Source organism: Durio zibethinus, chromosome 5 (assembly GCF_047325235.1).
Source record: "Durio zibethinus cultivar Kanyao isolate XHJ-2024 chromosome 5, ASM4732523v1, whole genome shotgun sequence".
In the NCBI taxonomy this organism is placed as follows: domain Eukaryota; kingdom Viridiplantae; phylum Streptophyta; class Magnoliopsida; order Malvales; family Malvaceae; genus Durio; species Durio zibethinus.
Window position 1 is genome coordinate 33,834,569 of NC_143166.1, and position 16,030 is coordinate 33,850,598.

At 35.0% G+C, this 16,030-nt stretch overlaps 3 protein-coding genes and 1 pseudogene across 5 annotated transcripts; 2 read left to right on the forward strand and 2 right to left on the reverse strand.

Moving 5' to 3' along the window:
• The first annotated feature begins 110 nt into the window (after positions 1-110).
• On the forward strand, positions 111-2,731 carry LOC111282144 (lysM domain-containing GPI-anchored protein 2-like). Its single transcript, XM_022870107.2, has 4 exons — positions 111-1,028; positions 1,684-1,804; positions 1,905-2,086; positions 2,347-2,731. The coding sequence occupies exons 1-4, from the start codon at positions 332-334 to the stop codon at positions 2,436-2,438; spliced, it is 1,092 nt and encodes a 363-aa protein (XP_022725842.1). The 5' UTR covers positions 111-331; the 3' UTR covers positions 2,439-2,731.
• Positions 2,520-9,400, forward strand: LOC111282563 (protein DETOXIFICATION 45, chloroplastic-like; annotated as a pseudogene). Its single transcript, XR_016342007.1, has 15 exons — positions 2,520-2,628; positions 2,781-2,807; positions 3,663-3,850; positions 4,144-4,520; positions 4,957-5,081; positions 5,526-5,669; positions 5,794-5,944; positions 6,066-6,198; positions 7,000-7,097; positions 7,187-7,287; positions 7,474-7,637; positions 7,993-8,068; positions 8,212-8,324; positions 8,426-8,521; positions 8,615-9,400. The product of XR_016342007.1 is annotated as a protein DETOXIFICATION 45, chloroplastic-like (transcript).
• Positions 9,401-9,438: 38 nt separating this feature from the next.
• Positions 9,439-11,799, reverse strand: LOC111282561 (putative flavin-containing monooxygenase 1). Of its 2 annotated transcripts, XM_022870691.2 has the most exons (5): positions 11,278-11,799; positions 10,892-11,129; positions 10,538-10,713; positions 10,010-10,368; positions 9,439-9,940 (listed from the first exon to the last, which is right to left on the reverse strand). In XM_022870691.2, the coding sequence occupies exons 1-5, from the start codon at positions 11,713-11,715 to the stop codon at positions 9,601-9,603; spliced, it is 1,551 nt and encodes a 516-aa protein (XP_022726426.1). In that variant the 5' UTR covers positions 11,716-11,799; the 3' UTR covers positions 9,439-9,600. The 2 variants fall into 2 exon arrangements, with proteins under 2 accessions (XP_022726426.1, XP_022726425.1); XM_022870690.2 differs by having other exon boundaries at positions 9,439-10,368.
• Positions 11,800-11,858: 59 nt separating this feature from the next.
• LOC111282562 (cucurbitadienol 11-hydroxylase-like) lies at positions 11,859-15,273 on the reverse strand. The gene is made up of 9 exons (XM_022870692.2): positions 14,991-15,273; positions 14,565-14,889; positions 14,191-14,340; positions 13,860-14,114; positions 13,660-13,749; positions 13,495-13,573; positions 13,256-13,362; positions 13,010-13,137; positions 11,859-12,928 (listed from the first exon to the last, which is right to left on the reverse strand). The coding sequence occupies exons 1-9, from the start codon at positions 15,188-15,190 to the stop codon at positions 12,835-12,837; spliced, it is 1,428 nt and encodes a 475-aa protein (XP_022726427.1). The 5' UTR covers positions 15,191-15,273; the 3' UTR covers positions 11,859-12,834.
• Between the last annotated feature and the right edge of the window lie 757 nt (positions 15,274-16,030).

Consider the following 16,030-nt stretch of genomic DNA (forward strand, 5'->3'; position numbering starts at 1 on the left):
TGGCAATTTTCTCAAAATCAATTGACAACAATTCGGATTATTCTTCTAATGTAGCTGGGAAATAAGATAGGCACAATGGCTTTATTCAATCATCATTCATTGATAATGACTTTTCAACAAAGAAAACATTGTAGAGAAGAGAACCCAAGTTGCTGCAGGAAAAGTAAAATCTAAAACCGTAGTAAAACGGTTTCCATCAAAGCAAAACTTACGCTCAGGCAAATTTTGTCAAGCCGACACTGTTGAAACTCCAATCTCTCCGCAGTCAAAATGGTCAAATGGTTCCCTAAAAGCCAAAGCCCTCATCTACACGGTTGCAGGTTTTCTTCTCATGCACCAAACTAACAAAGAACTAGAAGCAGCTGCAAAAAGAAACATGGATTTTGCTAAACTGTTTCTCCTCCTTCCAATATTGCTCTCAGCTCTCAGTAACCTCGAGTATTCCACTGCTCAAAGCTTCAACTGTAGCTCCCCGATTGGATGTCGTGCCCTGGTCGGCTACATCACCGTCAACAACACCAACCTCGGTGCCATTCAATCTCTTTTCAACGTCAAGAACCTCCGGAATCTCCTCGGAGCCAACAACTTACCTCTCTACACTCCACGCAACCACACCATACCGGCACAACAAGTCATCAAAGTCCCCATCAATTGTGTTTGCTACAACAACACTGGAACGTCCAGCGGGGCTCCAATCTACAAAGTTCAAGCAGGTGACGGGCTTGACCACATAGCAACTGAAGTATTCTCACGGTTAGTGCAGTTCCGGCAAATTCAAGCCGCCAATGGCATTCCGGATCCCGATTTGATAACGCCTGGACAGGAGCTGAAAATCCCGTTGCCTTGTAGCTGTGATGACGTGGACGGCGAGAGAGTGGTGCATTACGCACACATGGTGAAGTCAGGGAGTTCTTTGGAGGAGATTGCTCGGGAGTTTGGAACTGATGAGGAGACTTTGGCTAAGATTAATGGGATCAAAGCCGAAAATGAGTTAATAGCTAACCAACCAATTGATGTTCCTCTCAAAGGTATGGTAACTTCTGTTTTACCCCTCTGCTAAAAACTAAAACCTGCCATTAAAATAACTTATGTTAACAGTATTTTGGCTTTGGGCTTGATATGTTGGTGGAATAGGTGAAAAGGTGGGACGGCTAGAGATTAGGCAATGAACCTGGACATATGGTCTGAATAGCTTTGGATTTTAGTATTTGAAATATCTCTTCATCCCTTGGATTTACATTTCGGGTTCTTTTCATCCTCTGTAGCCATGATATTTTTAGGGGGGTGATGGCAGAAATATCGTAGTTTGCATAGTTAAAACTTTTACTATTAGAGAGCTTGGCAGTTGGCAGTGATTGTTTGTCATATACTATACTAATTATTTTGATTTTTTTTTTTAGATAGACATGGTAAATATTGTTTGAATGATTCCATTTTTTTGTTTTGCCCCACCAAGAGAATCCTACGATATTTAGGTTTTATATATTTTTCAGTTCTTCTGTTCTTACCCTCTTGTCCAGTTCCAATCCTGCTAGCTGGGTATTTGGGCCTACTACTATTCAGGCTTCAATCAGTTTGTGAGATCAATCATAGCAGGAAATCTTTCATTTTATCTCCAAAAGATTGTCTGCTTTAGAACCTAGTCAAATTAATTTGAAGTTTTTCATTTTTTTTTTTTTACAGCCTGCAACTCATCAATTACAACTGACTCGTTGGACTATCCCTTACTTGCTTCTAATGGCACATACGTCTTCACTGCTAATGGTTGTGTGAGATGCACATGTGATGCTGCCAGCAACTGGACGTAAGTATATCTTCAAATGTCTTATTCTTTAAGGACTTTGGCCTTTCAATTTGCTAATGTCTTTGGGACCTGATTATGTGTATCATTATGGCTTGGTCAGATTAAATTGTGAACCATCTGGGAACAAACCATCCAAGTGGGATGCATGCCCACCTATGCAATGTGAAGGTTTATCCCTTGGCAGTAGTAACACTTCGGGTTGCAATCGATCAACATGTTCCTATGCTGGCTTCAACAACTCAATCATCTTCACGAGCCTTGTTCAGGACTCCTCTTGTTCAAGTAAATGTTAACTCTTTAAGCTGTCTTAATTTGGCAGACATTTTTTTCATGCATGTGGCTATTTGTCTCTCAAATCCTTTCCACTGCCAAATTTCAAAATCTATGGGACCATTTTCGGTATTTCCATTTCTGCTTAATTGTTCAAACAAATTACGTTTACCTGTCCATAATGTTACTGACCCCTACCAGTTTTCAAAGCTTTTATGATTATCACTAATCCAGCACTCACAATCTTTTGTTTCTCACTTTTGGATGAACAGCATCTTCTCCAAGCAATGATGTTTCAAGGATCAGTTTGAATTGGGACTTTCTTTCCATTTTGTTCTTGTTTTCTTTCCATCTTTTCCAGTAAAAAAAATGTTGTAACCGAAGCAGAGAACTGCAAAGTTGGTTTTTTTTTTTTTTTTTTTTTTTTTTGATTTGGTGAAGGCAAATGACTTTAGTGAAAAAAGCCTTTTTAGTTGAAGAGTGGTCTCAAAAACTTGTGCAACTTTTTTCTAGAAAAAGTAGTCCATTCTCTTTCAATTCTGAAAAAGGAACACGTTGGCTACTGTCTTCATGGTCCATATGCATATGTTATTTTCAGCCTATGAGATTGGTTCTTTCAAGATTTTTTATGGAAGTGTTGGCCCTGAATTAATTGGATTTTGATGCTTAATCTTTTATCAGCAATTATTCTTGTGAAAATTAAAAGGTTATTCTGACATTTGCGGAATTCAAGGTTCTTCTCTGAATACTGTCAACTGCAACTCCGCTTTAAATTTTGATAATTTATAAAACTATAACACGACATGAAAATAATATAAATAAAATATATAAAATAATATAATTTAAAATTTTAATAAAAATTAATAATAAATTTAATAAAATATAAAAAATATATTTTATATATTTAAATTAATACAAATTAAAATACATAATTTTTATATAAATTATTAATATTTTATAAGATATAAATACATAAATTATTAACTCTACTCTATTTTCAAAAGTTATAATTACTTTTCTTATGGGTGCCCACTGCCCACGTTTTTTTAAAATAAAAAATTATTGTACGAGGATTGGAAGGATAAAACAAATACTAATTGCAAAGCCAATTGAATAAAAGAAACAATTTGCAAGGCTAATTGATATCTAATGCTACCTCTTTGCTTTTTAATCTAACAACTTGCAATATCAAATAATTTTTATTAGTCACCTTATTCAATCAAACATAGTTTTTTAATTATAGTATCTTTTGATAGAATACCATACTTTTAATGACAGTTATGGAGCTTCAATTCCCAACAAATCTTATAATAAAAAAATACAACGAATTTCAACCTCATATTTATATACAAAGAAGCACAATAAAGTATAATTAAATAATAAATAAAAAATTATTTTATTCATGATTAGTGGAGTTTTTCAAATTCATAAGTCGGGTTAATAGGATGGTATATACTCTTGATATATTAAAAAATAAAAATAAAAATTAAAAAAATTTCAAGAAAGTGTATATAAACAAAATTTGTATAAAATAATAATAAATTTTTAGTAAATTAATTAATTAGGATTTTTTTCTTGGTCTGTGTAGGCCCAATTTCACTAAATGTCCAAAACCATTTGGGCCAAGGAGGCCCAAAAAGCGATAGCTTACAATCCACGCCCACTATCAAAATAAGTTTGATTATCCGCGTCTTAGTTTCACTTTCCATTGCAAGTGTTTCTGCTGAAACCACTTCTCTCTTCTTTCCGTACCGTCAATGGCGATACGATAAGCAGGTTAACATTTCTTTCTCTCTTCTTTTTTGGATTCTTCTTAACATTTTTAAAACTCTACGCACCTCCCCTTACCTTAAAGAACGGTAAATTTCCTTTTTTTTTTTTTCCAAACTTTTCTTTTTCATCTGCCTCGTTTTCTCGACAACCAAACACAAAATCTGTCGGGAGATTTCTCTTGTTTTACTAGTTTTCAATTTTTCTTTTTATCTTGCTCTGTTAAAGGTAAAGTTCTTATTTGAAATAAAGATTCCATTTTTTTTCTAATTTTTTTATGTGATTTTCAGGTTTGATAGCTACAGAAGCTGATAATCCCTGGCAATGACACTCACAAGACTCAAAGGCCCACAGTTTCAAGTGGATTGACAAATAGAAAGAGGGCATGGAACGAGACTAACAAGTCTACGAGTTCCCATTCTTCATCAAACCAAACTAAATTTTGTAAATTTAGACAGGAATTACGTTATACAGATGGTGCGCGAAACTGCCACCTATCTGCAGTACATAAGAATTCATTGTTGTCACCATTAGTGGCACGTAGGAATCCCCGTTTTCCGGTGTTTCGCAATCAGTTAAGTTCTGATCTTGGTGTGGAAGATGTCGAGGAGAGACTTGCGTTGAATGAAGAAGAGGGTACTGCCCTTTTAAGTTCATCTGAAAATGTTGATGTCCGGTAAGATTTTTATGACCCATTGTCTATTTGTTTCGTAGTTATATTGTTTTTAATGTTGTATAGAAATGTGGGTAGAGTTAATTTCCTTAGTGCGTGTGTATGATATATATATATATATATATATATATATATATATATTCTTTAGGCGATATGTAGTTTTGATGTAGGTTGGTTTGTATAATGCCTATGAAAATCATAGGGTTTGATTTCTGTAATTTAGTGTTTTCTTCCCCTCTAGCATAATGGTAAAGTAAACTTTAAGCATTAGTGGAAGTTACATGGTCTGTGATGTAAAATAACATATCATTCATGCTGACATTATCAAATTCAAGTATAGTTTGGGTACTCTATTTCTGCTTCATTATTGCATCTTCCTTTATGATTGGACTCTGAAACTCCATTTTGCTAATTCTTATTTGCTAGTTTAAATATGCAGTGAGGTGACAGGGACGTCTGTAGATGTCAAGAGGGAACTTATTATGCTTTCTCTGCTTGCAATTGCTGGACAGGCTATTGATCCCTTAGCACAGCTGATGGAGACAGTATATATTGGAAGACTGAGTATGATCTAATGTTGCCATTGCTTTAATCACAAAAATAATGCTACTTTCCTTCTTTTGATTCTATGATGCTAACAATGTTGTCCTTTGGTAATAGACTAACAATTTGGTTTTTTGACTCTTGATTTTGTTGTTCATCTTTTAATCTAATGTTAGTTTTCTGAAGTATATACTTTTCTCTATAAGCACCAATAATTGATTTTATAACCATGCTTTATATTACTCTGATCTCTATTGCAAATTGTAACATATTGCTGCTTCAAAAATAAATTTTGTTCCCAAATAAAAAAATTGTATGTTTATATTGATTTCATGTAGTTTCAAGTAATTGAAAATTTGAAAGGTTGATAGAATCTGCCTCTAGAGCACCCAATTTCAGGCTTCAAAATTTGAAAATCAATGCTTTATTTTATTTATGGACAGATTCTTTTTGTTGTTTCTGCAGGTTCCGTGGCATTGGCTTCTGCAGGTGTTTCCATATCAGTTTTTAACGTAGTATCAAAGTTGTTTAATATTCCTCTCCTTAGTGTCGCTACTTCCTTCGTGGCTGAAGACATCTCAAGTAATGCAATTGAAAATTTGTCAGCAGGTTAATTTAGGGAGACATTTGATGCATAATGGTTTTGGTTAATGGCGTTTCTACTTTATGGTACCAGATTTAAGATGACTGAACATTTTACCTGTTATTTGACTATTTTTTTTTTACTTTGAAGTGGAGAGTGCTAATGGTAAGCCTCTGGATAGTGTAGCTGAAAGAAAGCAATTATCCTTGGTGTCTACAGCTTTACTTCTAGCGGCATCTTTGAGGCCTTGGCATTATCTTTTGGGTCTGGATCATTTCTTAAGTTGATGGGAGTACCCTCAGTAAGTTTAGATTTATTGTAAATTTATTTTGCTATCTTTTAGCCATTCCTCTGTTGCTCCCTCTTTGCTAAAATACTTATTAACGTGGAAGTTTCATTTCTTGTTTTTATCCTCTTAACAGACATCAGATATGCATGCTCCAGCAAAATGGTTTCTTTCACTTAGAGTGAGCTCTTGGTGCTTCCGCTGCGGTAGTCACTTTGGCTCTTCAAGGCATTTTTCTTGGATTTAAAGATACAAAGACTCCTGTTTTTTTGTTTAGGCAAGTATTTGATTTGACATTGAAGGGGTGTGCTTGGAATGAGCTCTGTTTATGTCTACTTTTTGTTGACCACATATCTTAGAATACATGTAATATAATTTATGTGTGTATAAACTTTGTTTGTCATTTAACTGCAGAACAAAATTTGGTAGCAAGCTGCTGCATAGACCTTCCATAATCAGTAACAGTAAATTTGTAGAACTAATTTACATTTTAAGTGAAGAGTTACAAACCTTACACAAGGATGCAAAAATCTGGGTGTAATAGTATTTGAAATTAACCTTTTCCTCTTTTTAAGTTTTTTTTTTTTTTCATTATCTAGGTATTGTTGGGTGGGGTAGATCATATCCTAACATGCATTCATTTGTAATAACCACTCTTTTACCCCTTGGAATAAATCCACTTCTGGTCATTACTGTTTTAAACTAATTTGGGCTTTAACTATTCTGGTTGACCCAATCTTGCATGCACATCTTGGGATTGTTTGCCTCCTCTTTTTCTTCCTTACAAACTACCATTTATCACCTTTTAAATGTTACTGTGGAAATTAAAGCACTATTAGTGGTATAGAAGAAGCATAGAGTTGATTTGGGTAAAGCACACAGTAGTTTGATACTATATCTTTTGTTATTTTTTCCTTTGTTTTCTACTGTCATTAATGATTTATATTTTAGGATATTCTATATCTTTTGTTTTTTTTCCTTTGTTTTCTACTGTCATTAATGATTTATATTTTAGGTAGCTTTTCTCTATGTTCCTCTTTTGACTAATTAATGTGGTTGCTTCCAATGCAGGTGTTGGCAATTTATTAGCCATATTCTTTTTCCCCTTACTGATGTATGGCTTTGGAATGGATGTAGCTGGGGCAGCTCTCTCCACTGTTTTATCTCAGTAAGTATGTCTGCTTCAGGCATTGATTCCCTTCTTTTCTTAAATAATGTGCTTCCCTGAAATGATTCTGAATATTTTTTTGTTATCGGGTACATTGTTGCCTTTCTGATGATCGGGTATTTAAATAAGAGAGTTGTATTACTGCCCCCAAAGATCGGGACATTGCAATTTGGTAGCTACATAAAATCTGGTAATTATTTATTAGCTTTGAGATACAGAATGTTGTGCTATGCAGAGAACAGTTTTTGTTATTATGATTGTAGTGCTCCATTTCATAATCCTTTCTCTATTTAGGATGTCTACACTTTTATGTTCTTGGATATATATTTGTTTAGGATATTTATTTTGATATCTTACAGCAAAATGGTTTTTACAGGTGGTTTTCTTCTTGGAAGAACTCTTGCAGTGCTAATAACATCGACACTGGGGACTTCTATGGCTGCACATCAAGGTTCACTGTCTATGGCTGCTCATCAGATACCCATGCAAGAATGGCAGGCTGTATCTCTTCTTATGGATGCACTTGCAGCATCTGGTCAGGTACATAATTCTCTTGAGCATCTTTCTAAATTATTATCATGATGGTATTTACTCATTTATCCTCTATCATCCCATGCGATACTTGGTGATTTAACTACTGAGATTTTGACCAAAATAATCTGTGAGATCAGAGTGAGACAGCATCTCAACAAACCCAGAAGAAGTGATCCCATTTTTTTCACCGTGTTTGGGTAAATTGATGTTGAACGAGATCCCCTAAATTCAGCTCCTTGGTAATAGTTACAAACACACATACAGACTGTAAATCATTGTTTTACATGTAAAGACATTCTAAGCTTTCCTAGAATTGTGAGTAAATAAGGTCCTTCTTTCTAACATCTATCTTTTTCTGTAGGCCTTGATTGGAAGTTATCTATCTAAAGGTGAATTAAAGACTGTGAAGGAAATTACAAACTTTTTGTTGAAGGTAAGCTTTACTTGGATTTTCCTACAATTGCTTTCTGCTTGTCACATTGTTTTCTGGTTTTGGCTTTGTTGGGTATCTAGATTCATTATGTTGATAATCTGACTTTTGATACGTTTAATGACGTAATGTGCATGGTTTTATGGTTAGGGTTTGTCACAGATGTTTCATTGGCTGCAATCCTGGGAGTATGCTTTGGTTCTTTGGCCACCTTCTTCACCCAAGATGCTAAGGTTCTAGGAATTGTTAGGACTGGGGTACTGGTAAGTAATCAAATCAATATCCAGTAAACTCTTCCCATTCTTTGCTTCTGTTTATGGGTGACCTCAGATGTGTATGATGATTCCTTCTGAAATTGTTATAGTTTGTCAGTGCTAGTCAACCTATAAATGCTTTAGTGTTTGTATTTGATGGTCTCCGTTATGGTGTCTCGGACTTCCCATATGCAGCTTGTTCTATGGTAAGCTGCTTCTTAAAAATTTCAGTATCCCTTATTTTAGGTATAAAACTTAACAATTTGCTTCTTCTAACATTTATTTTATGTGATTTCTAGATGTCTTCTGCATTTTTTCTCTTTGCTCCTATAGTTCTTGGTCTTAGAGGAGTTTGGTTGGGCTTGACTCTCTTTATGGGTTTGCGTATGACGGCAGGATTTGTCAGTTAAATTTTACAGTTATCAATTTGTATGTCATGAGTTATGTTTTTTGTTTCCAAGGTCTATCTGGAGACTTGAGTCTTGACTGCCAGTTAAGGACTGATAGAAATTCTATCCCATGGAATATCTGGCAGCTAATTAATGACAATAATGCTAATTGTCAAAAATATTAGAAATTGCATGCATACACAGGTAACACAAGTTACATTTTCAACAAATAATTTTTTGTAATAATCTGTGGCCTTCTTTATATTGTTTTCAATGTTCTATACCTGTATGTTTGGCCCATTCTTTAACAACTTGTGGTGCCCTTTAAATTCTAAATCAGTATTGCTTAGAATATTCAGTATATGCATTTTTTTTACCTATTTATTCCAATATAATCTTTCTTTATTATTTGTTTATTTTTCCAGAATACTGTAAAAAACGGGGCCTTGGTGGTTCCTGCACAAGGACTTTGAGAGGGCTGAGTTTAGTGCATGTTCATAAAACCCCCCAGTTCAGGGTCACCGTTCAACTGCTTCTGTTGTGTTTTTGGTGAGCTTATCATGTTGATGTTTGTTTCTATATGTTTCCAATTCAATGCTCTTTTTCCTTTGCATCAATATCAGAGTTCTGCTATAGGATGTTTTTGAGGAGCCTCATGGAATTAATTGATCTTTGTTTCTCTGTGTTTCCTCATCCAATTCCTATTTTCCTTTGCCTTAATATAGAGGACGAAATAAGAAATAAGAAAACTCATTTATTGAAAGAAGAAACAAACAAGAACTAAATTAAATTCATAAAAACAAGATCATAGCAGCAGCATTTTGATGCTCCCAAATGATGAGAAAACATGAATTTGGAATGCAAGATATTAGAATTGTCTGTAATGGCCATAAGTTTCAAGGGACATAATCCAAGGGGCCATAAGGATCAAAAAGTTCAGCAAAGAATCCCTTCTTCCGCCTGGGGTTCCATCCCATATCTTTGCACAGTTGATCATTATACCATATATGGAGAGCACCGATGCACTTTCTACGATAGTATTCACCTGAGTATTGTTTCAAGTATTCATCCCATTTTGTTACATCTTTTTCCATCTCTTTAATACTAGGTAGCTTGAATGTGCCATCAAGAAGTTCTGCTAGCCATCGGCATCTTATCTCTGAGGTGTACAAATTTGCAATACTCTCAGAGAATCCAATTACGGCTAGTTGAGGTATCCTAGGCTGAATGCATTCCCTGATCAAACGAGAAATATAATGAGAATTAAAGAACTGAACCTGCAAAAGGCAATTGTAGACAATTAACCTGTAGAGTGGAATTGCTGCATCAGGGGTTCCAGTTATGTAGTCTTGAAATGTTTGGGACACAAAAATGTCTCTGAGCTTTTTTTCCCCCTTGAATCCTGTGGCCCAGATCACCACGTCTGCCTCTATAGCTGTACTCTCATCTTCAACCAAAACGCCATTGTGACAGAAACTAAAGTTGGGAGCCTTTTTCAATTTGATTTTTCCCTCTTCAACTTTGTCGTAGAATTTTTCTGGGACCGTTGAGGTCAAGCAAGAACTGATATCATGGAGGAAGCTATGTGTTGGGACCATGCCATGCTTTGCCAACCGAAGCTTCCTTTTTATATCACTTTCAACAAATTTTGAATATGCCCATCTCTGTCAAATAGTTATTACAAGTAATCATCCCTTAGAAAGGTAATGGAAAAAACTAGAGGCCATCTGATTTTTGTCATGTGCAAATCAAAATATAGAAATCTCAGAGCAAGCAAGATAAATCTAAGAAAATGTGAAATAGCAAGGGAAAAGAAATAAAGAAATATTTTACCAGAGGTGCTAGAATTGTAGCTAAGAGACCAAGGAGAAATCCTTCACCAGGCTTATGAACCATAAACTCTGAGAAACGGCTAAGATACATATGTGCGAGTGAAAAACCCCAAGGATGATAATCAGGGACATTCCAGTGTGCAGTCCTGTAAAAAACTGTACATGGATTTTCCCCCCCTGCAATCCATTTGAAATTTAAAGAAATTTATTTCCTTGGAATGATACCAAACACATAGAGACATGATCACAAGCTCCTTTTCCATATGTAAGTCAACCAAATTTATCAGTTTTTCTTTATTCAGTCTAATGTAGAAAGAACTTTGAATCCCAAGAGTTTAGATTAAGTTATACTTACCATTTGCAGCGGAGCACTCCATTGCAATGTCCAATGCAGATTTCTGAAACCCAACAACAACGACTCTTTTGTCTTTGATGAATTCAGCAGCCTTTTCATCATCCATGGCAGCATAATCCATGAAATGTATTACCTTACCATGAAATGCTTCCGGGCCCTTGTTTGGAGGGAATTCTGGGATGTTTGGCAGACCACTGAACCGCCCCACACAAACGATTACAAAGTCCACTTGGAAAACCTGTAATAAATTTCATTGATGTCTCAATCAGAACAGAGGGATAATTCGCTGCATGAAGAGGAATCCTGGTAACTTCTTTTTACCTTTTTGCAACATAAATCACTGTTTATCCTCTGAATTATGATATGGTAGAACTAGTTGCACATACCTCGGTTGCAAGGGTTTTCAAGTCTTCCACAATGACATTCCATTTCCCTTTGGAGCTAAAGGGCTCACCAGTGCCCCCCCATAAACTCCAAGATTGAATCTCTTCATCCTGGGGACCTTCATACTCAATACCAGCAACTTTGGTGTTGAATTTGATGTGCTTAAGCAAGTGAAAATGTTGTGCATATGACTGAACATAGTCCAAGACTTTGTGTTGGTTAGGAAAATCTTCTGTGACTGAAGATGGCCAAGGAAAATCAGAGAACTGATATAGTGGCTTGGGAGTCTGGAGCTTTGTGGTCTCCACCGTTTTGGTCCAAACCCCTCCAACGCTGCTTTGCGATTCGAAAACAATTGGATGGAAACCTTTTGACAAGGTGTATTTACAGGCAAGGAGGCCACTAATACCAGCTCCTATGACGGCAACCTGCCTCTCCATTGCCAAATTTTCTGATATGTTGATAAGATCTGCTTTTTTGCCTCTATATAGATCTGTGTAGGGTGTAGATCTCGAGAAATTGAAATCAGCTACACTTTTTCTATAATATCTAAGTCATTTGTTCAAAGATTTTTACTATTATTTTATTTTTATAAAATACTATAGAGTAAAAGATAATTGTTGCTGCCATGTTGCGTGTCAATTTGCAATACTGATACAATTTTGAATTTTATTCATGAAGAGAATATTCAAAATGATTTGATTCATATTGATGTCCTTCATTTCTAGCCATAACCTACTGTGTCAACTTTTTTTTTTTTTTTATAATTTGTAATTTTATTATCTAAAACAGTAATTTATTATTGTCAACGTGTAACTCATATAAACTTATCTACCAGTAACTTCTATACAAATATATCTTTTCTTAAATTTCATTTCTCACATAAAATATTTTTTAATCCCGTCAATCTCAATTGAACAGAATCATCTTTTTAATTCTTTCTGTCCTTTCAAATACCACCAGAGTCTTTTTTATTTTATTTTTTTTTTATTTGATAAATAGAAAAAGATCAAATGAGTTAGTGTTTTGGGATGATCAATAATTGAAGGGTTAAGAGGGACCCTATTGAGAGGATTCCATTGCATTGGGATTTCTCCATCTGTAAATCCAGTTACTTTCTGGCAAATCAAACAACATTAATTCTTCAACCCTGGCTATGCGTTTCTTTCTAATTTATGTTAGTATATTTATTCGAATCAAAGTTGACAGTGACTTGAAAAATTATTTGATTTTTGGTCATAAAGCGTACCTGTTCATGTCTTTCTTTCTTACTTGTGTTTAACTTTGACTTGAACAAGTGAAAAAGTGGACCAACAAAGAAATTAGAAGTGCAATTGGCAATAACTAAAATATCAAATTACAACTAAATCTAAATTTAGCTAAATTTTCTGTCTTTTGCTTCTTTATGATCTTTTCCTTTTCCTGCTCAGTCTTCACATTCAACAATATACTATTCACATAAACACTGCTTGATGACATAATAATGGCCATGCAATCTCAAACTTTATAATAGTAAATTTCATCATATGTGAAAAATTTTCAGTATTGATGCCAATCCCTTAATCATTCTTCCCCAAGATCTTAATGCAGAGACCATTTTTAAGTTGCAACATAGGATTTCGAGTAACGTTTCCTCCTCTTATCTTTATCCACCTGTATTTAATAAGCATATGCAGAATGAGAAAAACTTTTATAATCTCTAACTAATTATGAGATTAAACAAGAATTAATTACCTATGTTTGGTGACTAAGACGTGAATGAAGGTGGCCAAGAAGAGTTTGGTGTACTCCGACCCTGCACATTGCTTAATTCCTGAACCAAATGGCATATAATTCTTGGAAATAACACTTGGTTCAAGGTCCTTTTTCCCATTCAAGATCATGTAACATGGACAAAGAGAAAAAAAAAATCAGTACTTAATGATAATTTGAAAGCTCAACATGATCAATGCGTGTATGAAAAAAAAAGCTGTTGCTCACCTTCCAACGCCATGGATTGAATGAAAGCGGATCCTTGTAAATCTCAGGATTCATCTGAACTGCGGAAGACAAAAGCATAATCGCCCATCCTTTTGGAATTGTATAACCTGTGGCATAGATCGGATGATCATCAATGGTACAAATTAAAAAATGATACTCTTCAATCAAATTGACGGTCATTAAGCACATAAAAGCAGCTTTTTTACTTCATGCTCAATACATGTCTGGTATGAGCATACCATTGAATTCAATATCTTTCCGCGCTCTTCTTAGCAATCCTGGTGATACGCTTCCTAGCCTGAGTGTCTCATTGATAACCTGTTTATTACATAAACAGTTTGTGAGATAATGGTAGGTTTTTCTTTGCCAAAAAGGAATGATGCAGGTCGACTCATATCACATACATGGAGGGTAAACGTCATTGACTTGTATTCTTCCCATGTTATTGAGGAATTTGGGTTCTCTCTTTTCTTTAATATTCCCTCATGCTCCGCCTGATAATAAAGCACAAATCTTCCAAGTTAATGCAAATTAACAAGAACTTAAACATCGGCAGCCCATATATTAAGATAAGAAGTTCAGGTGCAGAGGCGAATGTATGTACAGTTAATTCTTCCAACACCAGAGGGTTATTTCCAAGCAAATTTATAAGCATTGTTGCTGCCCCTGAAACTGTCTCAAATGAAACAAATGAAAGCCCGAACATTAGTTGAACAATGAAATCTTCGGTCAAAAACTTTTCGGATGTCATGTCTTGTAGAACATGATCTAGTACATCCACTTTTTTGTGCATCTGATCAGGTGAAGCACGCCTTTTCTTTACCAGCATGGACAGCAAATCTAAAGCCGCCTTACGGTTCTGCAGCAAGAGTGACATATAAGCTAAATTGACAGAAAATGACTCAAATTGAAAGTTTAAATTTGGACCAAATTACCTTCAAACATTTGTTGTAAGTTGTACCAGGGATGTTCAAGGGAAAGGACAAGAGGCCACGTGATAAGCAAGTGAACTTCTCTCTTAAGTTCTGTGAAAAATTTTCAGCATCCGAACTGTATATCTCCCTTGTGGCAAAGTCAAAAGCCATCTGTTTTTTGCCATAGAGATCAGTTATTATTATTTTTTTAGACAAAGGGAAGATAGGAGAAGGGATTATAGGTGTTGGATTTGAATTTCAAATCAGTTAGATGCTACATGCATAAACCGAGTTAAAAGGATCGAGATTGGTTCTTAGTTGAAAGGGGAGAGAAAGCATGGAATCAATGTATTTACAGACATGTTTATAATAGCTAAACAATCTTAGAAACTTACAGCTGAAACAGCGTCTTTTACTTCAACGGATTCCTGGTTGGACCAAGTACTAATGGTCTCACGAACCGTTGCTTCCAACGGAGAAAGCAGTGTCTCTTTGAGGCTTTCCACACCAAAGTGACTCAGAATCAAGTTTCGAACATACTTGTGAACATAGGCTCCATCTGCTCTGTTTTCGGCTTGTTTGAAGAGCTTTGCGAACAAGTCCAAGTACCATGATTCCACCAATCTGCCCTGTTGTTGAAAAATGAAATGGTTGAATTCAGGGTCGGCTGATACAACCACAGCCCTGCCTGCCACACTGGTTCTGAAAATTGGCCCATATCTGAAATGTAAATGCATAAAAACACATTACATTGTATTGCAATACCACCAAAGGAATTCAACATTTGCAAGATCAAGATTTCAAGATTTTTGAAGCACTACCGATGGAGTCTGGTTTTGAGAAAAGGTGGAAGATCGAACGAGTTACTGGGGACGAGTAACTGAAGGGACTCACCAACGAGAGGGAGCCCCATTGAACCTGGAGGGAGGATTCCATTACACTTGGGATTTCTCCATCTATATATCCAGTGAGTAATGCATACAACAAGCAAAGCAGCGACACACAATTGAACAGGCAACATTGTAGGATTTCGATTACTTGAAATTTTCTCAAAGAGTTGGATTTTAAAGCACTAGATTAATGCACAAGATCTATGGAACTGGCACTTTGAAGGTGGGGACATGACCTATATGACGCGTATAGCAAGAGATTCCTCGGTAGGCCAACAAGATCTCTCTTTCATGGTCAGAGAGTTATATTTTGTCAATTCCTTTCGGTTTTAAACCTTTATTAATGGTGTTACTGTCTGACTCTCTTCTAGAAAGCGATCATTTTGCAGGGGCCTTTTTTCACCAAGGAAACTTCTCGGCGGCACTTTCTATTTTCTAGGCTCAGGATCTATTCCACTTCTAGATTTTCCAATTTAATATTAAGTACAGTGACATAATATAAACATAATATAAAATATAAAATAATACGATTTAATATTTTAATAATTATTATATTTAATTTAATAAAATAAAAAATTTACATTTTATATTTTTATATTAATATAAATTATAATACTTAATTTTTATGTAAAACATAATATAAATAAATAAATTTTAATATTTTATATGATATAAATATATGAATCATAAATTTATCGTGATCTTTTTATCTCTAACCAAGGAACCAACCATGATAGTTATTGGTCGGGGACATGGAGCCCGTAGGCAAAAATAAAGGGCGAAAGAAGGACGGTGGAAAGGGCGAAAAGGATATACAAAACTGTATCTGTGCATAATTTCATTTATATTTTTTTTCATCTTTTACAATTTTAACATAAATACATGATAGATCTTATATCTTATATTTTATATTTTATATAAATATATAAAAATCAAAATTTTTTACAGAAAAGAAAATTTTCAAGATAGAT